This window comes from Hyaena hyaena, unplaced genomic scaffold, assembly GCF_003009895.1.
Source record: "Hyaena hyaena isolate Hyena2069 unplaced genomic scaffold, ASM300989v1 scaffold_257, whole genome shotgun sequence".
Lineage (NCBI taxonomy): Eukaryota > Metazoa > Chordata > Mammalia > Carnivora > Hyaenidae > Hyaena > Hyaena hyaena.
In genome coordinates, this window is record NW_024080889.1 from 2242109 (window position 1) to 2268821 (window position 26713).

The window sequence follows — 26713 nt, forward strand, 5'->3', positions numbered from 1 at the left end:
TTAAAAAATTAAAAATAAAATAAGGAAATTGAGGTACAGTGAAGGAGTTGCCACTTCTTCATGATCACAGATTGTGTAGAAGCCCTGTTCCTGCCTTCCATGTTCCATCTAATGGGGCCAACACGAATCCATAAAGTCAGTTTAGGTAGAGAACATAATAAGGACATGGCTGGAATTAGTATTTGTGGTCTTTGGCATTCCCAACAAAGTCGTGGATATGTGCAGTGGAGAGGAAAAAGAACTAAGACTTCAAACTTAGACCCCTATTCAGATAAATTTCCTAGGCTTTTTTTTTTTTTTTAACTCTAGTTCTAGCCTGTAGAATCTCAGAGTGGGAAGTGGTCTTAGAACTAATCCTTTAACATTGTTTTGGAAGTGCTACCCAATGTAGTACATGAAAAAGAAACAAGAAGCATAAAAACAAGGAGGAAAAGGAGATAGAACTCCTACGTATAAGTAATAAGTTGACACACTTGGGAAGTATGTTCCCTTTCTTCATTCCCTCTTTCCATGCATCCTCACCTCCTTGATGCTCCTCGAGCATGCCATGGGCATGTCACATTGTATGGCATATTGCACTGACTTCTCCTTCTACCTGGAAGACTCTTTCAACTGATGGCCTCAAGCCTACCTGTCCTGCTCCATTCATGTTGCTAGTTTTCAAGAACCTTTATTCCATTTCTTTACTCTGCTTGTCTCCATGACCCTAATGCCTCCTGACATCCGGTATATTTATTAATTGATTGGTTGATTCCCTTTATCTCCCCAAAGAATATAAACTCTTTGAGCTCAGGAATTTTCTGTTGTGTTCGTTGCTCTATCCCTAGTACCCAGCACACTCCCTGGTGCACATCGGAATGCCTAGAATACTGTCTGACACATTGTAGGCACCCAGTGATTATGTGGAGAATAAGCAAATGAAAATCCAAGAAAATCAATGACAAATTACTGCAAATAATAATAGAATTAGTGAGGTATTGGGTATGAATTTAATATGTCAAGAATAAGAGCCTTTATAAAGAACCATTAGTTAGAAGATTTAATGGAAGAAAGCATCATATTTCCAGCAGCAAGTGAGAATGCCTTGGCATCAAAAAGATATGTTCAGGGTCTGTATGAAAACAAAAATAAGAACTTTAAAAATTTCCTACTGTACCCAAGAGAAAATTTAAATAAATGTAAAGTCAAAACATATTCTTAGATTAGAAGGCTCCAAGTCATAAGAGTCAGTTCTTCCTATGGTAATACAAAAATCCTATGATTATATTATCAAGAATATTTTTCTCAAATACCAAGAATATTGACAGGGTTTGGGGAGAAAAAACTAAACAAGCTAATTATAATCATATAGAAAAATATGCAAGACAATAAGGAAAATTTGGGAAAAGAGGCATAATGAGGCAATTATAGCCCTTCAAATATTAAATATTAAAATGCATTATAAAGCACTAATTTGAAAAGATACATACACCTCTGTGTTTATTGCAGAATTATTTACAATAGCCAAGGTATGGAAGCAGCCCAAGTGTCCATCAATAAATGAATAAAGATTGACAAACACACACACACACACACACACATACACACACATATACACACCATATATATATATATATAAAATGGCATATTTCTTAGCCATAAAAAGGAATGAGATCTTGAGATCTTGATATTTGTGTTAACATGGGTAGACCTAGAGGGTGTTATGTAAGTGAAATAAGTCAGACAGAGATCATACCACATGATTTTACTTTATATATGGAATCTAAAAATTAAAACAAACAGAAAAACCCCCAGAAACAGACCCATGAATATAGAGAACAACCTAGTGCTTTCCAGGGGCAGAGGATGAGCCAAATGAGGGAACGGGAGTGGGAGATACCATATTCCAGTCATGGAATGAATAAATAGTGAAGAGGAAAGTTACCGCATAGAGAATATAGTCAATGGTATTGTAATAGTGTTGCATGGTGACAGATGATAACTACACTTAAACGTATAAATGAAATGATACATTATAAACTTAACATAATTAAAGCTGTGTCATACTGAATAGAGAAGTGGTTAGATCAGAATGAAAAGTCCAAAAATAAACCCAAATACGTACAAAAAAATGTATATGGTAAAGATGGCTTTTCAAGTCAGTGGAGAAGAGATACACGATTTCATAAATAGTGTGGGACACTAAAGTGTCATCTTACCTCACAGCTTACATCCACATAAATCAAAATTGAAATGAAATTTTTAACTATAAAAAGTAGAACAATAAAAATAATAGGAAGAAACAATGAAAGAATTCAGCCCAGAAACCACAAAAGATTAATAAATCTGTATAAAAATAGCATTTAAAAACCTCTGCATGGAAAAAAAGTACTAGTAGAAATAAAGTCAAAGAACAATGACAAACTGAGCAAAAATATTTTTATACTATGCATAAAAGCCAACAATCCAGCTTTCAAAATGGGCAGATAAAATTAACAGACAATTCAAGGAAAATAAAATGCAAATAGTTCATAAACATATGAAAAGACACTTAACCGTGTAATAAAAGAGAATTATACTAAGAGAAATTCAGATTCAAGCTAATCTTCAATATCATTCTTCCCCCACCAAATTGACGAATATCAAAAAGTTTCATTCCACCATGTTGTCAACGTAATTGCAAAAGAGACATTAAAAAAATTTTTTTTAATGTTTTTTATTTATTTCTGAGAGAGAGAGACAGTGTGAGCAGGGGAGGGTCAGAGAAGGAGGGAGACACAGAATCCAAAACAGACTCCAGGCTCTGAGCTAGCTGTCAGCACAGAGCCTGACACAGGGCTCAAACCCACGAACCATGAGATCATGACCTAAGCCAAAGTCGGATGCTTAACCAACTGAGCCACCCAGGCACCCCGCAAAAGAGACATTTACTATTTTGCTAAGGGTGTAAACTGGTCCTTCTGAGGAGGTCAGTCTGTCAGTATTGATCAGAATTGCAAATGCACAGAGGACCAGAAATTCCACTTCTTGAAATTTATCCTACATATAATTCTACATATGTGAGCTGGCATATCTACAGAGCAAACCACTAAGACATTGTTGGTAACAGGGAATAGTTGGAAATAATTTAAATGTCTGCCCATAGGAGGCTGGCTGAATAGTTTACATAGGACTGTTAAAATGAATGAAGTAATTGTTTATGTACTGAGAAAAAACTACACCCAAGACATATTAAGAGATCTGAATAGTGTGTTTAGCATGTTACCGTGTGTGTGTATTGGGGATGGTGAGGGGGGTGGTGGATATTTTCTTATTTGTGCGCAAAGTATCTCTAAAAGCATATGAACCCACCAACATGAATCGTCTTTGGGGAGTGAATCCAGGTGCCTGGAGACTCGTAGGGGCAATCTGAAGGCTTCTTCCTATAAACTCTTTCATATCTTTTTGACTTTTGAAATTCTATTGATTTGATGTAAATCAATCAATAGAATACACCGGTTATTTAAAGCGAAATCACATTAGGTGCCAGGTGTCAGAATAGGGCAGTGGAAGGCACCCCAGAATGTTATCAGAAGAACCAGATTCTAATTCTTACTCCTCCGCTAACTCGCTGGCCAGCCCTACAAAAGCAAGCTCCCCACACAGGGCCGAGCTGGGCAAGGTCAGAGCAGCTGGTGTCCTAGGCCCTCTCCAGCTCGGGTGTCCAGAGATATAAACTGCAGCCTCTCTGTACACATTTCTTAAGTCATCCCTCTACCTCCTCCTCTCCTCTGCAACTCATCAGAAGCTCAGAGGAAAAGACAGACAATTGAAGAAAATAAAATTGTGAAGATGACTTTTATAGGGCTCCTGTTGAATCATTGTGTATTCCACCTCCAAAGCTGAAAATGATGAGTTTAATATCACACAGAGCAGTGCATCTTGTAGCTCTCAGAAGACAGCTTATGCTACCCAGAGAGTTGGGAGCTCAGCAAGACATAATTTTTCACTCCAACTCTGAGGCAAATGAAATGACAGTCATCAGGCCCACATTCTAGAAGCAACATGGTTTTCATTTGGTGGTAACTTCGTTTGAAAGTGTCCCAAGGAGAGAGAGCTCTTCTAAGCACGGACTTTCTTTCCCAGGATCGCACATTAGAAAGGGGATGGAAAGATGGCCAGGTTTCGCTGTGGCTGTTTCTAGAGCTGGCCATTGATGGTGATAAGTTAACTGCACCAGGGGTCAGGAGAGCTGGACTTTTTTAGTCTCATTTATGCCAAGTTGGACAAGTCTCTTTCACACTTGGAGCCTCTGCTACTCTCAGAAAGGACTATCAGGTATAAATTGTGCTGATATCTAGGAAGAGAAGGTCAGATTTAAGGAACATGGAAGATTTATGGGCCAAAAAATTCCCCACTTCTTCCCAGTCCATCCTGGTGTCTAGAACAATCTCTCCAGGGTTGCCTGTCAGTGGTCCTGCATGCAGTGCCTGAGTATTATCCTTCATGTCCACACACTGGGCTCTTTAGACACATCTCTCTACCTTGAGGGAGCTCCTCAGTAGAAATGCTAGCAAATAATACCATTTCAAGCAAGGGACTGCCTTAAATATGTGTATGTGAAGAGCAGAGAAAGACTGGTCAAAATCATCTTTACAGATTACAAAGCATAGTGTGTACTGTTTTTTTTTTCCCCCACGTACTATATATTCTTGAAGTACGTGTGGTAATATCTGATGAGGTTAAATAAAAGAATTAACTAATATGTCATACGTAAAGCTCTCAGAATTGTGCTTGGCATGCATTAAATATGCAGTAAATGATAGTAATTATTATTGCAGTCTTGGGTTCCCACTATAACTTCTCTGAGGTTGGAATTAAAATACCCATTTGTCAAATAAAGCTGAGACTCAGAGTAGGGCCGTGATCTACCCCAGACCCCCTCAGCTAGAAATGGCCCATTTGGGACAAAACCATAAGCAAGCCCAATACAAATGCAATTATGTTACCCGAAAGGTATTTCTCATTGATCAGAAAAACAAAGTCTGCTAATGCCTTTAGTCATGAATGTATTAACTGTTCTGGGTAAGCAACATCAAGACTTAACCCAACAAAACCCTCACCTCTTCAGAATTCTGAAGAGGGATGCTGACCATAGTGTTCTCAGACCCTGGGGGCAGACGGTGTTAAAGGTGAGGAGAAATTGATCCTCACAGCTCTCAGCCCCTCCAATCACATTGCAGACTGCTGTAAAATCTGCTGACATGTAGCCCCAGCTCGGAAGGCAGTGTGTGTGTGTGCGCGCGCGTGTGTATGCATGCATGCCTGCACGCACCACATTTAGTGTCTGATCCTTTAAGGCAAGCTCTGTGACCCCAGACTTCTCATTTGTCATCCTTTCTCTCAACAGAAAACAAGCCTGGAGTTTTATATTGACATACACGCCCACTCCACCATGATGAATGGCTTCATGTACGGCAACATCTTTGAAGATGAGGAACGGTTCCAGAGGCAGGCCATCTTCCCTAAGCTCCTCTGCCAGAATGCTGAGGACTTCTCCTATGTAAGTCGAGGATTCTCTCTCAGCACGGCCCCTCCCCTGCTTAGCCCCCACCCTTCTATTGCTTACCTCTCTTCCTCTTCACTCACTTCAGTTGGGTTTAACATTCACAGACCACCAGCTCTGTGCCAGGCCCCGTGTGGGCGATAAAGAGAGGCAAAAAGAGTCCCACAGACGTCCTCAAGCAACTCATCGCCAGCCAGGAGGGACTCCAAGGCAGCACGTGGTCTTTCTGAACAGCTGGCATGTTTTGTTCAGTTGGTCTGACCTCAGCAGTAGCAAGACAAGGAACTCACCAAGCCCCCACCACATGCCAGACCAGACCCTGCCCCAGGGTCTACTTTCACCAGCCCATTTACTAGGAGCCTAACATACCTGCTGCGGGGGAGGTGACATGTGCCCCCCATTGTCTCCCTCCATGACCCTTCCCGGGTCTCAGCTTCCTTGTCAGTAATTTGTGGGTGATAATGTTCTGCCCTGCCTGCATCACAGCTTCCTGGGAGGACAAACACAGTAATCGGCGGCAGGAGTCTGCCACCGTAAGGACCCCAGCAGACCCCAGAGGCTGGTTGTTGCTACCCACCTCACACACTGAGAAGACTGTGGCGGCCATGGACTGGCGGCTAGAATAATATGCAGCAAGAAGCAATATTGGAAAAGGGCAAGGAGAGAGGATAAGGAGTAGAATCAGCATGTGGTGTGGGGACACGAGAGAGAGTTTTTGCACATTTTCCTTTGTTCTGATACTAAATCTCTGAGCCCTGTTATATCCGTATGGCTAGAGGGTGAGAGGCCCACAAAGGTCATAGCAGTTTTTGAAGTTGATGAGCTGAAGACTTCCCTGCCCATTACTGCAGGCCTGGACATTAGTGGAGATGATGAATTCTCCATGAGCTAAGATGCTTTGAATTCCAGAAGTTATGAATGCCAAATCTGGGAAGGAACTGGCCCAGTATCCTGTTTACACCCCAGAGACACCTACCAAGGCCCAGAGAAGTTCAGTATCTACAGCAAAGTTACTCAGCATTTTGTGGTAGAATCAAAGCAGGTGGCTCCCCATTTACATCTCTGAGGCAGAAACAGCCATGCTTGTTTCTGTAGGAATCTATAGGATGGCTAGCCCCAGGCTTTTTGAAACCACTCCAGTTTCAGAGCAGGCTGTGGGAGGCTGGGCCACAGGCTTCAGAGACCCTGACAGGGGTGAGGTTTCCAGGGCAAACAGAAGGGGCACAGTCTAGGAGCTTTATTTCTGGCCTTGCCTGATGGTGTTCCTGCACTGCAACCATCTTAGGAGCTCAAGACCAGGGTCAAGGTAACCTGTCCTCACCCATCCCTGTCTCTTCTCTGATCCTCAGTACCCAACATTAAAATGATTTCACTGTATAGACTTCAAGGGTCCTTTCAGATATGACGTTCTACTTTTCTTTTTTTTTTTTTTAAGTTTTTTAAAATGTTTTATTTATTTCTAGGAGAGACAGAGAGAGACAGCGTGAGCAGGGGAGGGTCAGAGAGAGAGGGAGTCACAGACTGAAACAGGCTCCAGGCTCTGAGCTGGCAGTCAGCACAGAGCCCGACGCGGGGCCCGAACCCACGAACCGCGAGATCATGACCTAAGCGAAAGTCAGACGCTTAACCGACTAAGCCACCCAGACACCCCGACGTTCTACTTTTCTGATCCCTTGCTTTACCTCAGAATTCACACATGCACTCACATCATGTGCACACCCATGTGCATGGACACATACAATTTCTCTTCCTTTCAATGTGTCTCTAAATATCTGCCTTGTCTTGCTATTTTCTTCCTTCCTCTCTTCCTTCTTCTCTTATTCCCTGCAGAACAAGACACATTCTCTTATTAAAACCACGGTCTCTTTATTTCCTTAGATCTCTGTGGGTTAGCAGGGAATGTCCTTTGACCGCAGATGAATTACCCTCACAGTTCTGTGAAATAGATGGTATTATTACCTCCACTTTACAGATGAGGAAACTGAGGCTAAACCAAATAAGGCAAGTTTCCCAACATCTCACTTGTCCTTGAACGGAGGACTTGAGATGTTGACCTGCTGGCTCTGTCCTCTCTCTGTCCACCTCTGTGGGTGAAGTTGACACCATCGTGGAGAAACAGCTAACATCTGGTGATATTGGGCTGGAGTTCAGCTGCCCCTGGTGGAGAGGGCCACTGTGAAGGGGTGTCAAGTCATCTGGAGCTACTTAGACCCTGGTTCAAATCTGTGCTGTATCACTTGCTTGCTCCATCACTGTGAGCCTCGTTTTCTCACCCAGAGGGGCAAAATTGCAACACCTACATCAAAGGGCTATTTTGAAGCACAAATGAGATGCCATGTGGGGAAGCAACATTACAAAGTTGAAAGCATTGCCCAAATTTTCATTTTGATTATCATCACAACATAATTGCTTCTTGTTCTGTGTCTACTTTTCCTTGCTCCATCTGTCCCCCTTCAAATCCCCACAAATATTTGTTAAATGGCAGTTACTATCCAAAGAACTCGGCTGGATGCTTTCATTTAATTCTGTTTGTTTATGTAATCAGTCCCCATAATAATCCTGTGATGTGTGGTTAATATCCCACTTTTCAGATGAGGAGGCTGAGACCCAGAGGCATAGTAAGATCCAAAATCTGATAGCCAGCAGGTGCCGGGTTCTGATTCTCTCCTCCCTACTTTGTCCTTCCCAGTCCAGCACATCTTTTAACCGGGATGCCGTGAAAGCAGGAACCGGCCGTCGCTTCCTCGGTGGGCTACTGGACCACACTTCCTATTGCTACACCCTCGAGGTCTCCTTCTACAGCTACATCATCGGGGGCACCACAGCTGCTGTGCCCTACACTGAAGAAGCCTGTATCCTTGGCAGGTCCCCCCAGCCCTGGGCCGGCCTGCATCTGACCGCGAGTATCCAGGTCTGGCAAGATTTAATGGGCAGGCAGGAATCCGGCGTCTAGCTTGGGTGAGGACTTAGGCTCTGGAGTGAGGATGGAGGCTGGTTATGCTGGTGGCATCTTTGGATTGTCCTGTTTTCCCCTTGCCCTTCTAAAGGACACACCCTCTCCCTACTGGCTCCGCTATGCCCTTCTGCTGCTCCCATCTCTGGCTCCTTCACACCCTCACAAGGGAGTGTCTTCTGTCAGCTAAGGTATGTAAGCACATAGGCTGGAGAATGACCATCCTCCTGGTTACTGATGAAGACCTGGGTGGTCTCGACTCCTCCTTCTAACCCTGAACATGTAAAACTAGATCTTGTCTTTTCACCTCCCATCTTTTTATGCCTGTGCCCTCTTTCTCTTCTCTCTGCTCACCAGTTTTCATTGCACCCATTTCCTCCTCTCTCTCTCCTCCTAGCTCCCTCTCCACTCCTGTCCTGTGTTTTTCTCTCCCTACTTCTTATATCCCCTCCCTCCTGGCTTCTCTCTTCTCCCCACCCTCCTCTCCTCTCCTTCTCTCCCTGTGCCTCCCCTCTGCCTTCTCTGCCTTCCTTCCCATCCTCTGCACATCTTTCTCTCTGCTTTGACATTTCCTTCCCCAAATTGCTTTTCTTCTTGGCTTCCTCATACCGTTTCTCTCAAAGCCCCCACGCCTGTCATAATGAAATTATTAGAGGTTACTTTCTAGCTTCCTTGAATTTCTAGGGATCATTTAGTCATTCTAGCTTCCTGGGTATTGATTCTAATGTCAAAGTCATTGCATAAGGATTGTGACATATTGTGACAGTTTTTGCTTCCCTTTATCCTTTTGTTTTTGAATTGACCCATTTCTCCTTTCCTAACACTTAGTTTCCTTAGAGAAAGCATTACAGTTGATGGAAGAGAAAGGAAAGGGATGATAGTAACTATATATATATAATATTATATTATATATTATATATTATTATATATTATATATATATAATTTCTCTCTCCCTAGAAGTAGAAGTGTTCCTTTTAGTGCTTGTTCGACCCTTGGTGAGTGTTCACAGAGTTCCTGCCATATTTTGTTCAGGAAAGCATCCTTTCTGGTCGTGGCATGACTCAGGACTAGTCCACCCAGTCAGTTGCAGCCTAGTGGCCCTGGGGGGTCCAGTTACCTTGCTGAGAACATGGGAGGCAGAGCGATTGGCAACCAGTGGAAGGGTGAGCAGCAGGTAAGCCAGGTGTTAGAGCAGTGCTCCAGATCCCGTAGAACACTGGAGGGATCATAAGAACTGAGAGTCCCTTCCCTGCAGTCACCAAGATTGAGACAGTCATCTTGAAATCTGCTTTACTAACTACTTGTCCTCGAAAGGCCAAGGGAGTAGGCTCTGCTGTAAGGCAGAGGACCCTGGCCACCTCTATGTGTCACACTGCCCCTCCCCTCATACACACACTCAGTGTGTGCCCATGACTTCCCCAGGACCTGCTAATGCCTGTAATATGTGTATAAGAGGCGTTCCGCACTGCACCTACTTTGTTCTCCCCTGATGTTGTGGCAAAGGAGATAGACGGGGTGGCCTGAAGAAGCATCCGAGCATGTGCGCCAAAGGGAATTCCACACACTTGTTCCCAGTGAGCCATAGGTCCCTCCAGAGGAGGCTTGCTCTTAGTCTGCAGGTACTTCCTGATGTCAGAGGTGCTTTCTTAGCACCTCACTCACTTTTGTATTGGAAGTAAATGTGTTTCTTAGTAGAATGCCCCTCCCTTGGCCCAGGCCCAGGTTTCCTCTTCAACACCTAGTTCTCATGCATCAAAATAAACATGCTGTCAGTACATGCCAGGAATCATACTAGGCACCTAGGGTAAAATACTAAGCAAAAAGGCACAGTCCCTGGTTCACAAAGCTTTGGGGGAGACAGAAAAGGAAAGAGGCAATTACAGTAAAGTATGGTTAAGTCCTGTAGTGGAGGAATTCCAGAGAGCCCTGAGGAACGTTTCCTTAACACGTACATATGAATGTCTGCCAGAAGCTACGATAAGGTCTAAGTGTGGTGGATGTAGCAGTGAACATATTAATGACAAAGATGTCTTTGTATGGGAGAAGGAGGAGTCCCAAGCACAATTTTGGGAGGTCAAGGAAGGCTTCCCAGTGGAAGTGACATCTAAGCTGAGTTTTTAAGTCTGAGTAAAAATTAGCCAGACTGAGCTGGGGTCTGTTGGAGGGAGGACATCGCAGACAGAGAAGGAAGGTGTGTAGGAGGAAGAAGGTGGTCCAGAATGGCTGTAGGACTTCAGATACAAGAGATGACACTGAAGTGGCAGACTGTGAGGAATCTGAACTTGAATATGAAGGCAACTGAGAGCTATAATAGAAGGGTTTCACACCACGGTGGAAAACCACTCTGGCTACAGTGGGAAGAATAGATCAGAGGGGGCCAAGATGGTGGGCGAGGATGCGCATAGGAGGCTGCACTGACAGTCCAGGTGGGAGATGATTCTGGCCTAAACCTGGGTGCTTCCAGGGAGTATGCAGAATGGGGAACTACGTACATGTAGATTTGGTAAGTGATTGGGCGGGGGTGTCAGTGAGGGACAGGAGCTAGTGACTGGGAGGAGTTCTGAGGGGATGGTGAGGTGGTGCACGAGCCAAATGGACCAGAGTGCTATCAGAGCCACCTTCCTTGTTCTGTCATCTGAGTTCAAGAAGAGGACCCAGGGGTTGCACGAGGGAAGCCAGCCCAGCCCAGCACACGAGAGTTATTTAACCTGGTTCTTGTTTGAAACGTGTGTCTCCTCTCATATGAGAGGGAGACTTCAGGCAGACGGATTTCGATCATTGTTGGCTGCCTCCTCTGTGTCCCGATCAGAAAGAGAAATTACACAGTCTGATGGCGATGGCAATACGGTCTGGGAGGAAGTGTCCTCCAGACTGAAAGTCAGGAGACCTGGATTCTGATGCCCGCACCAGCGCCATCTCAGAGAGCGCCCTTCAGCAAGTCCCCAAGGTGATCCCCTCACCTTCACAGAGGGCCCCAAACCTTTGCTTTCCTGATCCCCTTTATGGGAATTAAATAGAGACAGTCATGAAGTGTGGCATTAAGTAAAGAACAGATTTTCAAGTAAAAAAAAATCTGAGTTTGAATCCTGGCTCGGCCACTTGCTAGATGTGTCACCTTCGGCAAGTTTCGCCACCTGGCTGGGCCTCAGTGTCCTCATCTGTAACAGGAGGACAGAACCCTTAACCTCACTGAGCTGCAAGGAGTTAAAATGAAATCATGTATATGTGCATTGCACTGTCAGCTTTAAATATTAAGTGACTGTTGGTTAAAACATCATAAAGGTTATGTGACTGTGAATGGGGAACGGCATTTATGTTAAGAAGGGGCTGTTAGAACAAGAGACCATGGCTGTGTTGGTAGGGTTCGTGGGGCAAAGTCTCGGTGGAGTCATCACAGTTGAGGGCCCCTACCTCACAAAACCAACGGTTCATAGAGCAGGAGTATGTAGTTCCCATAGTTTTCATGGCCACCATCCAGAGCAGCCCTTCTCAGCATCAGGGTACGTGCAGGATGCATTAGTTATCCAGGGCATGCTGAGTGAGAGAGTAAGACCAGACAAGGGCTAGGGGGGGACTGAGAGGTATTTCACTCAGCCCCACAATAGTGTCTACCTCTCCACTCACCAGAACAACTGTATTTGTCAGCTTTATTTTTCTCCCTGGAAAAGCACCAGCTAAAAATTATCAGGGTCTTGTTCTCTGACTTCCCTTCTCCACTCCATCAGGGAAATACAGCAATGGACACAGTCACCGATGCTTCCCTTGCCATGTGACCTTGGACTGGTTATCTCACCAGTCTGAGCCAATTTCCCCATTTGTAAAATAAAAAATAGTAATAATATTCACTTTGCAGGATTCTTGGGAAAACAAAATGATTCAGTGTATCTCCAATCCATAGGCACTGCTGGCACCTGATAGGTACTCAATAGATGTTTCTCCCTGCCCACATTTTTCTCCCCCTTCCCTCCCCTCCATCACCATGCAGACTGCATGGCTTTCCTTTTATTGGGTGAGGCTTTCACCTGATGATCTGGCTCTGAATTCAGCACCCGGAGTTTGAATTTTAACTCCACCACCATTACTAGGTAACCTTGAGCAAGCCCTGTCCGTCTCTTAGCCTCATTGTCTAGTACTTCCACCTGTCAGAGCTATGGAATGAAATCATGAGTGGACTTGATCTCTACTGTGGTTCTATCCAGCTCTGATAATCTAAAATTTTTCTGATTCTGAAATCTAAAATCTAAAATTTTATAATTTCATGCTTAGATGAATTTATAAAATTAACAATCCACAATTCTGTTGCTTAGAGAGTCTTAATATGGAGTGATTCCATGAGTGTAAAAGTTCAATCTAATAGGGAAAATCAATACAAAAGTGTGCTAGACAGCTGGTCAGGCTAAGCCCATAGCTACTTTCATTCTTTTAGTTAAGGCTTCTTACCTGAGGGGCTTATGGACGGGCTTCAAGAAAAGCCGACGAACTGTTTGCGATTTATGCAAGCTGAGTAAAGACGCATTGTTCATTTTCTGGAAGGAAACTCATAACTTTTGCTTAAATTCATTTATTTATTTTGAGAGAGAGAGCATGAATAGAGGAGAGACAGAGAGGAGAGAGAGAATCCCAGTCTCCACGCTCCCAACATGAGGCTCAAACCCACAAACTATGAGATCATGACCTGAGCCGAAATCAAGAGATGCTCAACCACCTGAGCCACCAGGTGCCCCGAAAGACTCATAACTTTTAACATAATCTAAAAGGGGGACATCCTAGAGGCTTCTGCCCTGGCTAATGGTCTCCGTTCATGTCTCTGGTATCAGAGTCCTAGGTATCAGTTCTGCTTTGCATCATTCTAGCTGAGGGCCCTAACCCAGTTATGTAACCACTCTGAACCTCAGTTTCTTCATCTATAAAGTGAGGATATTATTTGCTTCACAGCGTTGTTTTGAGGGTTACGTGGAAGAATGCAGACAAGTCACTGGGCACACATTCAGCGCCATTAAATATTAGCTCCCTTGCCTTTCCTTCCTGTGGTTTGTTGCTTGTGTTGTTGTTGTGAAATGATAAATTCCTGAGAATTTTGGACCATTCTTCAGCAAACTCTATTTACATTTTACTGGCCTGCCAAATAATAAATATGCTCTGTTCAAACAATTTACAAAAAGAGGGAGGAGGAGGAGGAGGAAAAGGAGGAGGAGGAGGCAGAGGAGGAGAAAAGAGAGAGAGAAAGGCTAAACTGGAATCATAAAAAAGCCAGAACTTCTCTGGCCTTTATTTATGGTCTGGTTACAAGCTAAAAGAAATAGCTCTTTGACATAATGGATGAGAAAAACACTGGGAGCAGAGGCCTTGGGTCCTGAGCAGACTAGTTTCTGCACAGGCTTATAGCTGTGGGCACCTTGAAATCAGAAAATGTTGGCTCTGGAAGAAGAACATGGCTGGCGTGGCCCAGAGAAGATGCAGAGATATCGAATTCAGTTAATTGGCTTGGTCTGAATTCAGAGCCTTCTACAAGCCTTGCACTGGGTCTTCTGAAATATGCAACAGACGTTAAAGATGTCATTTATTTACATGTCCATCAAACAACACTCATTCATTAGACACTAGAAATAGATGGATAAGGCACAGGCCCTGCCTTCAAGGAGGAGACAGTTTGGAAGGAGGGAGAAAGGTAGATACAGCAGCATCAGAGGGTAAATGCTCTGGCAGAGGGGAGTTCTGCTGGTCAGGGAAGCACATGGGAGTCACCTAACCTTTGGGAGTGTAAGGAAGGCAGAAGGAAGAAAGAAAAACTAAGTCTTAGACCTCTAGGACAAAAATCACGCAGGTAAGAGAAGGGGTGGGAGGAATCTTCCTGAAAGAGGTAGACTTACAGGGGACAGCCCTGATGCCAGAGAGAGGATGTGTGTCCAGAGTATTGGAGAGTGGTTGGGGCTGTGCCAGAAGCAGGAGGTGATAAAGAAACATAGGTAGAGCCAGATGGTGCAGATGAGAACCATGTAACAGGCACATTGAGCAAGCAGTGCCCACAGGGTGCTATTATAAAGTATTTTTTGTCACTCATTGACTCTGCAGATAGATGTATATAGATTATAGATCTAGATCTAGACACATACAACTCTGGCAGGCCCCATGACTTTCTAATAACTCTCAGGAAATTAAAAGTTTTCTAATTAACTCTTGTCACAAAAGAGTCTCAGTTCGGCAATAACTACATCTGGTCCAGTCAAAGCCATCAAAGCTCTTCAAAGTAAAAACCACTCCATCCTCTAGCTCAGACTTGTCTCAAATAAACTCAAGGTGACTTGTGTTTCTCTAGCTTGCCTTGCAGCCTTTTTCCCCATCTGGCTAACCCAAGATGTTCAGCCCTCCAAGATTTAACAGGATGAAGGAGAGTAGGAAAGGAAAAGGAAAGGTCTTGGGTGATGGGTACTTTTGTGAGATTGCATGAGCAAGCCCTCATTAGTTTCTTCAGACATACCTTCCCTTGCGCTGGATATCTGTTGATGTTGGCCAAGTCCATCCTCTCAGGCCAGTTGTGTATGGTCCTTCCTCAGTCCCTGATGATCTGGTGGTTCACTTCTGTTGGGTCACTATACCCTCCAGTATCCCTCTTGTCTGAAGGCGAGCTAAAGATTGCAAAATAGGCTTTCTGGTTTCCCTTTGCAAGTCCTGCCTGGTGATTTCATACCTCACATTGAAAGGTAGTAGCTATAGACTTAGGATCTCAGCTAAAATCAAGACACAGATACTTCTGTTTTAGGAACATGTTATAATATCTAACAGGTAGGATTAAGTATTTTTGGTGATTGCTTGGGTGTGGGGGTAAAAGAAGAAGTCAAGGAAGATATCCAATTTTCTTGACTTGAATAGCATGGTGGATGGTGGGGCCAATCACTTAAACTGGAGAAAAGAATTGAAGAGGGGAATATTTTGAGCTCTGCGATGTATTGAGTATAGGAGGCTCATGTGATATACAAATGGAGAAATTTATTAGGCAGATAGCTGTATGAGGCTGAAGTTCTAGAGAGAGGCCTGAGCTTTGGACAGGGTCATATTAGGTTTTTCTATAAGTTACTGTAGAGTCATAATGAAGGGAGGGATTTTTCTTGGTGTGCACAGTCAAGGTAGACTCCCCTTGATGAGATGGAGAAAAGAATGCTATACTGGGAATCAAGGTTCCCATTCTAGTGTGGCCTTTTGCCCCTTGCTTCCCTTATAAAGCTGTGTGACCTTGGTTAAATCACTTCATCTCTCTGGCTTAAAGCCTGATACTAGTTAGAATCTCAGTGAATGCCGATGGATGGATGGATGGATGGATGGATGGATGGATGGATGGATGGATGAATGGATGGATGGGTGAATGAATTAATGAATTAATGAATGAAATGGAAGCAATCTTACCAACATCTGGTAGCTGGCTCACTAATAGAACAATGGGTGATGTGGTCTGTGTTGCTCAGATGAATTATCAGAATAGAAGTGTGTATTGGGGCTATTGGAGGGAGTGTGGTGGTAGGAGGCATGGGTATTCCCTGGGTTTTCTTTCTTGGTAAGACAAACTTCACTTTTTAGACAGAAGAGAAAGCAGCAGTCAGGTCTGACCTGTTAGTTGGCATGTACAATACCTAGGTACTTCCCAGTTCCTGATTGTCACACCCAGGATCAAGTCTTTGTTAAAATTCATAAGCAAAAAATGCTTAAATCAGAAGGCTTTGGGAACAGAAGACAACACTGGACTCAGGCCTGTGAGTTTCTGTTTCTCCTCCATGCAGATGTAGACTACCATTTGATCTTTAAACATGAATGCTTACTGAAATGACTGGCTGAATGAATGAATGGCTAATAGTAGCAGTAGTCATGGTAAAAATAATGATATTGTGACGTACATCATGGACGGGTCAGGATCCCTGTATTGGAGGATTGCATTGGTTTGGAAAGATCTGTTCCCATTCTGGTTTCAAATTTACTTATCTTTAAATTAGAAGATGAAAACATAGGATTTCTGAATCGATGGATGGATGGATGGATAGATGGATGGATGGATGGATGGATAGATAGATAGATAGATAGATAGATAGATAGATAGATAGATAAAAGATAGATAGATAGATAGATAGATAGATAGCCAGACAGACAGACAGACAGACAGACAGACACAAAAGAATAATTTCATTTTTGGCCTTTGCGATAAGCACTTCCATTTTCTAGTAGGGAAACTAAAGCCCAGAAAAGTCAAATAATGTGCCCAGAGTTATTCTCTCAATCCTGCCTGGTAGGCTTTGTCTCACCTTCCTCCCTGCTCTGCATTTGGCCCAGATTCCCTCCCATTTCCTGTAGGACAAAAGCCCTTTCCTGAACCCGACAAAGGTTGGGACCTACCAGCCAGCCCTGTCCATCTGGTAGCCCTGCTCTCTATGACCCTTGCCTCTGGCATTGACATGTCTGTAATCCCTGATCACCCAAATGTCACCCAGGCACCCCTCTGCAGTGCCTGGGCTGAGCCGCCTTGCCTTTTGGAGGGCTTGCCCTGTTGCCTCCCACCTCCATATCAAAGCGTGCCTCCTCTCCAGAGCTAGAAAACCAAAATGTTATTACCTTCCCCCATCCTTCCTCATCCCCACAAATGAGGTTTCTAAGGGTTTTATCTGCTGTTGTCAAGTTTATAGCCATAATTCGAAATGCTGTTAATATTACTGACAGCAGAGAGCTACAAATTACAAAGTTGTAAGGTTTCTTTATGGTGATAACTGTCAGCCTTCACTAGCAGCACTGTGAGACTCCATGGAAACCAAGCTGATGATAAGGAAAGTTGATATTGTTTCAGGGTTATGGCCGTTAGCTGATGGTCAGAAAAATCCTGGCTGGTTCTTAAGTAACATGAACCTGTTTGTTTATATTTCTGGTCATTTGCACACTTACACACACACTTACTTGTGTTCCCATCCCCTTGTTTTTACAAATGTGGGGAGAGCCCCCAGAGTGGAAGAATTTTACCCAAGATCAGTTCAAATCAGTTGCAGAGTTGCACCTAACTTTGACCAGCTCAAAGGCCAAAGAGAGGGACCATGTGCCACACCGTAGGTGTTTAATAAATACTTATTGAATGGATGAATGCCCGGAACACTTGGAGGGCTTAGGCAATATTAAGAAAAAAGGTGTTAAACAATTTCTGGCTTTAGTGTAAAACAAAACAAAAACAGCTTTGAAAAGTACTGATTTGGGAAAATGAGGTTTTCTGTGTAGTAAAATGGTCAAGGCATCTTAATTGACACTATTAAGCTTGATATTGGTCAATAAGGCAAATGTATCAACCCCTACATCCACCACATACTGTCCTGCCAAAATTGATGTTGACTGGCTGCATTAACAGAAGCAGAAGTCAGGAGCAAGGAGGTGCTAGCCTTTCTTTGCTCTGCTGTGTCTTTGGACTCCTGGAGCCCTGTGTTTATTTCTGGCCACCACTCTATACAGGACATTGAGAAAAATGGTGCAATGCCTCTGAAGGACTGAGATGAGAAAGGAAGACAAAACAAGGTTTGCCAACTATTCAGGTTTGCCTATGGCATAGGGTGTCCTGAGATAAGGAACTTCCAGGGCTAAAATCAGGATGGTCCTAAGCAAACCAAGATGGTTGGTTACCCTACACAAAGCTATGACTTAGGAAGAACTTGTCGAGTTGTTGAGAATATCTTCCTTGGAAAGAAGACATTTGGAGGCCGTGGTTTGGTCAAATTTCTAAAGAGTCGTCTTGGAGCAGAGGGAGTAGATTCATTCTTTAAAAAAATTTTTTTATGTTTTATTTATTTCTGAGGAAGAGAGACAACATGAACAGGGGAGGATCGGAGAGAGAGAGAGAGAGAGAGATACAGAATCTGAAGCAGGCTCCAGGCTCTGAGCTAGCTGTCAGCACAGAGCCCAACGCGGGGCTCAAACCCACGAACCATGAGATCATGACCTGAGCCAAAGTCGGACGCTTATCCGACTGAGCCACCCAGGCACCCTTAGATCCATTCTATGTGGCCCTAGAGGTCAGAACAAGAGCCAGTGGGAGCCAGCATCATCTTGAAGCTTTATGTGGAAGATGGCAGGGCCACATTCACTGAGCATCTACTATGCACCAGGGTCTGGCCTGGTTTCTAGGGAGGCAGGGCCAAGTGGTCATGGCCTCTGCCTAGAGAAGTTCCCAGTATGGTGGGGTAGACAGGCAGGAGAGTGACCGCAGCACAGTGCTGTGACAGAGGGGGACACAGGCAGTGGCCAGAAGGAGCATCAAACCCAGCCTTGGGGATGCTGGGGGTGGGAGTAGGTGGAGTAAGGAAGGGACCATGTCAGGGCTTGGCAGGTCGAGCGAGCAGCGTGTGCGGAGTCCAGAGCACTGGGAGAGCTGCTTCCCTCCTTTGGATGAAACTAGGCCTTGGGGTGCAAGGTAGGGAGTAAGAGGCAATGAGGCTAGAGAGGGCTGTGGGAACCAGTAGGTGGTTTCGGGGAGAGTGCCGTGGCACGTGGTGGCTTCGGGCAGCTAGAGACAGAGCGCAGCACAGACCAATGTCCCAACACCTCTCCAAGTAACACACCCACCCTGCCTTATTCCCATTCTCATCTTTAAAAAGATGTGTGCCCTGGGAATGGCTTTGCATGTAATTAGGGGAATCCCCTTCTTCCAGACTCCCTAGGGAACCCAGAGTTTCAGCTTCCGAGACTACTCCATCTGACCAGAGGTTTTGGGATATCTCCTGGTAGCATCCTCGCGTAATGGTCAGTGTTCCCATGGGAGACTCATGAGCCATGGACTTTGTTAATATGGTCTCTGCCATTGACCTGCTATGTGATACTGAGCAAGTCACTAGCCTTCCCTGATCCCACTTTCCTATCTGGAAAAGAGTTTGGACCAAAGGCCTCCAACCTCCAGATCTCATTCTAAGAGCCTATTGAGCCTGGGTCTAACTCCTTTATTGAGCATCTACTATGTACTGGACACAGTCATCCCTTGTATTTTGTCAAACCCCTGAGAGCATGGGCCATTCTCCACAGGACCACCAACCTTCCCTTTCATCCAGAAAACCCTGCACCTCAAATCTCACTTCCTAAGCAGCAGGCTGCATGCCCAGTGAAACACGCTGCCTGTCTGGGGTTCTTATCCATCAATATTTTCCTCAAGATGATAAATGTCCTGCCAATAAGAAGAGGCAGCTGTCAAGTCTGTGTGAGACGAGGGCCTTTAGCCAGGGCTGTGGCCGTGCTTGGCTTGTTGATGTGTCTCAAGAGGCAGGAGGTGGGGGTGGTGGCTGGGAGGAGGAGAGACCTGAGGGTCTGGACCTGATCTCATTCTATGCAGATTTTGCCCTGAGTCAGTGGAGAGACTCGAGGAGACAGAGAATGCTTAGGTTTCAGTTCAAAGCAAAAACATCTTTACAGTGGTATTCACAGAACTTCTACAGAATGCTGAGCCCTGAGTAGACTATCAGGAAGTGAAAAGCACTTACCAGTATATAAAGTGCATTCAGAGCCATCATCTTTTTTGATCCCCTACAAACACCCAGAAAGATGAGTGCTATTATCTGTGTTTTATAAACAAGGGAGGTACATTTTGACCCTGAGAGCCTACTCAAAGAAACAACCAGCCCCCAACTCCTGAAGTATGAAAAGTGAGAGTCAGATGAAGGAGGCCTGTGTCAGTCTGTAGGTGGTAGAGCAATGCCCTCCCAGGAGCTTGGATTTATTTCTTTTGATATCAAGTCCAAACCTTATTACCCCTCTAGAGGACAGTTTCTTTAAAGAAACCAGTCATGTGGCCGAGGAGCTAACAATAGCTGAGATGTAACAGATGCCATTATGCAGTAGTAGGGTGAAAAGGAATATGGCCTTTAAAGCCAGGCTGACCTGGGTACAGATCTCAGCTCTGCTATTTACTAGTCGTATGACCTTGGGCAAGTGGCCTGACCTCTCTGAGCCTCACTTTGCCTTTTCATAGCAATGATGATTATGAAACTTACCTCATAGGGTTGTTTCAAGTAGATGGAAACATAAAAAAAATTCTCAGGTGCCTAATAGATCACCTGGAACATGGTAGGCACTCAATAAATGATAGCTTTATTATTACTGTTACCAGTCAAGTACTGAATTGGGTGAAATCTAAGTAATAAATTTCTGGGCCATCAGGAAAAGATGAAATCAGTGCAGACTTGAGGTTTGATGGAAACTTCCTTGAAGGGTCCTTAAGATGCTTAAGGGATTCCTAAGATTCTTAAACAGCAATCCTCTTAAAAGTGTTTGGAGTTCTCAGATACCCCAGTGGATTCAGACTCCATTATCTGTACTCATGTGCATAATTCAAAACTTCTTACCAGAACATAGTCATTAATGCTCAGGCAGGGCTTGGTCTGTAGTTAGGATGTGTGACTGAGGCCAAGACTCAGTCTGGAACAAAGTTAGGTGCTCAAAGACAATGTACATAAGCCTTCCTTGACACTGGTCTTGGAGCAGTGTCACAGTAAACGGCCAAGATACTTGGGTTCTCATCATGGAGTGTAACCACTGAAAAGTACAGTGATTTTTACTTATTTAATGTGATGTCAGACCGCTGATGTTCCATCTCTGTGCCTCAGTTTCCCATTTTCCCTGCCTTGTCCACTTTGTGAGTGGCTGTGTAAATCAAAGGGCATAGTGTGTAAGGAATGGTTTTGAAGATTAGTCTGCCTGTACTCATGGAAGGAGTGATTCTTGGTGAAGGGGAGGAGGAGGGGACATGGAAGGAAGTTGGAGGCATGTTGCTCTTCAGGACAGAAATCTGGAATAGGGTCAGGGCAGGGGGAAGGCAGGAGCCGTGCTGGGCTAGTGTAGAGGGAGACCCAAACCACTTCGTTGCCAGTCCCGTGTCCACAGGGATGTGTGTGGGGACCTGGCTGCGTTGGAGAGGTGCTGGTAACCCGCCAGCCTGATTAACCGGCTGGCTTCTCCCCCCAGGCTCTCCGCCCCCTGCTGCCTGCTCGGCAGGGACAACCAGCTGTATTCTGCTGCTGTTGCCTGAGGTTGAAGTGCCCTCTCCTGGCCCCCAGGGTGCATGGCTGCCTTGGAGAGTCTAGCTTCCTCCCGGCAGAGGACTGGGAGGCCAGGTCCTTTGTCTGGGCTAGGATCTGAGCTGGGGAAGGGGTGAGGGGAGCCTGAGCCCCCTTGGTGGGGCGAAGGGGGGTGCACATCACCTTCACTTCTCCCAGGTTCCTTTCCCCATGAACATCCCTCCTCCCCACCCATTTCTTTCTTCTTCCCTCTCATTCTCCATTTTTTTCTTTCTCTTTTTGTCTATTTCACTCTCATATACATATATACAGACACACACACATCTCAGTATGCCCTCTCTTCCCTCCTCCCCATCCGCCCTCTCCTCCCCCCTCTCCCACTTTTCCTTTCTCTCTTCTTCCTCCTTAGCTCCCTTCCTGACTTAAGGCAAATAGTGGCAAAAAGTGGAAATGTTTTGCACCCAAAGCCACATCTGAGTCCAGTATTCTCCATTCGTAGGATCATGAGCAAGTGCTCAATGCTCTGCCTGTGCAGGGGCTGAGCAGGTAGGTGGATGCCCGAGGCTGGCCTCTGAACACCCTCCCCTCCTCCCCTTCCAGCAGCCCTGTCGTGCAGGCTGGCCCCTTCTGTCCTTCTCCTTTCTTCTCCAGTCCTCTGTCCCCTCTCCCCTTCCTCTTCCTCCTCTCCTCAAACCTCAGTTCAGATTCAGATTCAAATACCATTTATGGAGCTTTTCAGAAAAGTAAGGACTTGACCTTCACCTGGAAGAAACTGTCTTTCAGGGATCACTGTTTCTGTCTTCTGCCTCTCCCACAGCGGCAGGCAGAGTGGCTTCTTGACAAAGTATGTGATCCGGGGCATGTGAACTGAGCTAGGGACAACCAGAGGGTGTGAAAATATCAAGGGGAGCCTCTTTTCCCAGAGCACCCTATGGGGAAGGTTTGTGGTGAGGAAGGAGTCATCTCCTGAGGCCCCACATGACATCCTGGTGTATGTGTCCGAGGGCTAGCTATTCTACTTTGCTTGCTCATTTATTTACCATATGTGCTAACTGCAACAAAGGCACATGCCTCAATAAAGCACCACAAAGCATTTCCTGGCACTGAGCTCTTAAGGAAACCTCTCACCCAGGGACCCACGTTGGGAGGAATGACCTCTGTCTGGCCTCTTAAGCATTCCTCCCACACGTGCCAGCACCAGCATCATGAGGTTGCCTCTCAGAGTGTTGCCTAATGAGAACCAAGGGCACAATCCCAAAACTCGCTCCAAACTTGCAGCCGTCTGCTACAGTAACACAGGCTGCGTCTTCTATACCATCCTCAGGGAATGTGGCGTCTCTCAGTCCAGCTACAGGGAAGCCAGGACTTCTAACCAGTCCAGACTCAGGCAAGGACCAGGACTGTATGTATCTGAGCCGGTGTGGTTCAGTGGTTAGGAGCCCACATTCTCTGCAGTCATGCATGTCTGATTCCAGATACTTGCTATGGCATTTTTAAGCCCTGTACAACTTTGGGCAAATTCCTTCACCTCTCGGGACCTCAGACTCCTTACCCAGATAATAGAGATAATGGTATTACCCCCTCCCCCCACTAGGGTTTGTGTGAGGTTAAATGAGAACATATGTAAGTACTTAACACCCTGACTAGCTCCTAGTAAGGGATGCTATTATCACACATTAAAATTCTGAGTGATCACTTCATGGCCATCCCAGGAGGTCAGGGGTCCTGCTGAGGAGGTAGTTGGGAGGCCAGCAAGTTGGAGTTCAGACTTCCTATCTAGATGGAGAATCATCCACACCATCTGTAAAACCAGAAGGCTAGTTTGAAAGCAGAGGAGATTCTTATTCTGAGTCCTCTCACAAGGAAACTGTGACTTGAGTCTGCCCCTACTCATTTGCAGTAAAGGCAGGCTGGAAAATCCCAAACTCACTTCCCTTTGCCTAAGTGTTTAGTAATAATATGTGCCAGTGGATGTCTCTGGGATTCTGGGAACACACATCATTTAAAGCATGATGAGATATCTGAGTCTTGGAAAGTTGGAAAGCTCTTGAATGAAGGAAAATATTTACGAATTGCCTACCATGTGGTAGGCACTGTGCTAAGTGCTCTATTAGCTTATGTAATTCTCCCAGAGCCTTATGAAGGAGCCACCATTCCTGTCCTGCAAGTGAGAAGATGTTGGCTTAAACTGTTAACTTACCCAGGGTCACACAACATGTGAGGGGCAGAGCCAGGCTCCGAACCCAAGCCCTGCAATCCCACAGCCCCTGCTCCACTCCTGTGCTCGCAGCCAGACTGCTGTGAGATTTCACATGCCCCTCCCTGCACCGTCCCTTCCAGCCCTCCAGCCCCTCTGCTCCCGGGAGGCAGTGCACCACCAAGGCCTGGCGGAGCAGACCCCTTCCTCCAAATATGCGGACTCACACCATCTCTCCTCCGGTCTGGCTCTCTCCCAAGTGACGGAGAGTTTTCACTTGGCCTCAATGCCTGCATACCTCTCCGCACTAGAGAGTAATTGTTGAGGGAAAGTTACCGGGCTTTACTGAAAGTCATTTTTAGATTCGGGAGCAAGGCCAGGAGGAACAATGACATCACATGTGCATGACTAATTCCAAGCACTATAATCTTCAAAATGTCAAACTTTATGGTCAGTGGCTGTTCCAGAGTGAGCGGTGGCACTGTGAATATTAAAATACCAGGATGGCAGGGCATCGAGCCTGGGAGTCTTTGTCAGGGCAAACCGTCTCTGAGGGTGATGGCTAGTGCTTGCAGGCCGGCTTTGAAGCACAATCTGGAAACACAATGTCACCATGAGTGGCCACCTGTGATGAACGTGTTCTAGGTAAGCATACACATTAGCAGGACCTCTTCTACAACCCTGACGTGTAGGCATTCTGGTCCCCCGTGGTACATGAAGTGGGGTGAGGAGACTGATGCACAGAGTAGTCAGGGCACTTACACAAGGTCATGTAATCAGCAAGTGCTTCTGCTGATTCCTAAACTCAGGCCCCTCAGCCTCCAAAGCCAGCTCTGTTGCTTTCACAGCAATTGCCTTTTGCCTCCACGGCTTTAAAGCAATGGGAACTCATTTATGTTGGATCTGGCAATTGATCTAAGAGAAATTTCAAACAAGTAAAGTCCTACTTCACATAACCTTAGGTCTGTGTCAAGAAACAAGGCCTTAGAAAAGGGCTGGTGGTGGGTTCTGGCCTCCTGGGAATCAGGGGAGCCGGGCTGGAATCCAGACTTTCAGAAACTTCCTGTGTGACCTAGGAACTTCATTTTCCATCTCTGGTCTTTCATTTTCTTATCTATATAAATGTTAGGAGAACTCATGCAAAATTGTTTATCAAGCACTCACTCCGTGCCAGGTCCTGTGCTGGGCGTTGGGGATCAAAGATGGATACACATTGCTTCCTCACTGAAGGGGACAGTTGACTAAGGAATCTCTATTGCCCTTTTCTGTGAACTCAAATTTCAACCATAGTACAGATGATGGGTCTTTCTGAGCACTCCTTCTGTGTCAGGTCCCATACTGGGTGGCTGGGGACACATAACTTGATCAAGTGAGGCCCCCTGCATTCCAAGATACAATCTGATGGAAAAGCTGACGTGCAGATATTACAGTTAATGAACATTCCAGGCCAAGGCCCAGAGACATGACACAGCATGGTGGGTCAGCAGCTGGATGTCTAGAGCTTCAAGTGCCAGAAAGGACAGTGGACAGAGTATTCTTTCTTGCCCCACTGATGTTAGGTGTATCTGGGTGACTTGCTTTGGTGAATGTGATACTAACAAAACTGACTTGGATGGAAGTCTTCAAAGTGCCTGTGCAGTTTGCTTGACACAGGCTATTGCAGTGGTCCATCAGGAAAGAGCATGTCACAGGGAGCCATTGTTACCTCAAGGCCAGTCCTAATATGAGCACTGGGGACCCACCTGCAGCCTGTAGCCAAGGCAGCCTGGAGCTCTACTTTCTGGACAAGTTTATCCTAGAGCAGTCAAATCAGCCACATCCATACCTGGAGAGAAATAATGGGGGGAAGCCAGATGTTGTTTGAAAATAGATAAAATTAGGGGCGCCTGGGTGGCTTAGTCGGTTAAGCGTCCGACTTTCCGACTTTCGCTTAGGTCATGATCTCGCGGTTTGTGGGTTCGAGCCCCGCATCGGGCTCTGTGCTGACTGCCAGCTCGGAGCCTGGAGCCTGTTTCAGTCTGTGACTCCCTCTCTCTCTGACCCTCCCCTGCTCACACTGTCTCTCTCTCCTAGAAATAAAAAAAAAAAAAAAAAAAAAAAAAAAAAAAAAAGAAAATAGATAAAATTATTAAAGGAGGGAGTGCTTAGTGATGGAGCTGCACAGGGGCGGAGGGGGGGAGGGGAGGGTTGTTTTCTGTGCCCTACTGAGGAGTGTATGTGCTAGCCATTTTGAGTGAGGAACGACATGATCAGATTTGCAGGATTCTCGGCCCATCGAGAGAGACAGCAATCACAAGACCCATTGGAGCTTGGGGGCCCAATTATGACTTCCTAGCTGAGTTTTCCACCAGGTCTACCATGAAGACCATAGCATCTCCTGTGTTCCCAGCTGAGGAGGAAGAGGAAGGTGTATTACAGAGATTCCTACCCTCAGTGCTTGGGTGAGTTGCACCAAGGTGCTGATACCTCAGCTCGTGCATAGCTTCACAAGGCTGGAGTGGCCCAGGTTTGGGGGCCAGTAACCTTGAGCAGAAAGCAGCCCCTCACAGTTTCCTTCACTGTGCAAACAAATAGCATCTCCTCTGTGAGTCACAGCATGGAGGATCGGGAAGCACCGGCCTCGTGTTGAGGGGTCCAGGCCCTCCCTGTGCTGCCAATGATGTGCTGTCCACTCTGACCTGTTTCCCTCCCCCTAAGGCCTGCCTCCTTTAGGCCCAGACATGTCTTCCTTCTCCCAGGTGGCGGGCAGAGAGCCTGTGCTGCACCTTTGCATCCATAATATACTGTCTGAGGATTTTTTTTATTACCTTGTCAAGACAAAGAGCAATGGGCTGCATTTAAATTCAAGACCCAACCAACTGCAGCATCATGTCTGAATCCTTTATAGCAGCCTCTGCTCTAGCTTTGAGAGCTACCCAAACTAGCCTCTTTTGGGACCCCATCCCTGCCCACTCCATCTCCCTCCAGTTCTGGGCCTCACATGTACTTAGATGGTAAAAGAGAGGACAGAGTCAGCTTGGTA

At 45.5% G+C, this 26713-nt stretch overlaps 1 protein-coding gene across 6 annotated transcripts in view; it reads left to right on the forward strand.

The window, feature by feature from the left end:
- The window catches only part of LOC120240623 (BEN domain-containing protein 5), a 1403952-nt gene that overhangs the window by 1337459 nt on the left and 39780 nt on the right, over positions 1-26713 (forward strand). For all 6 annotated transcript variants that reach the window (XM_039245389.1, XM_039245392.1, XM_039245387.1 and 3 more), the window contains exons 10-11: positions 5369-5521; positions 8214-8376. In XM_039245389.1, coding sequence (XP_039101320.1) covers positions 5369-5521; positions 8214-8376 — 316 coding nt within the window. The remainder of the gene's footprint in view (positions 1-5368; positions 5522-8213; positions 8377-26713) is intronic.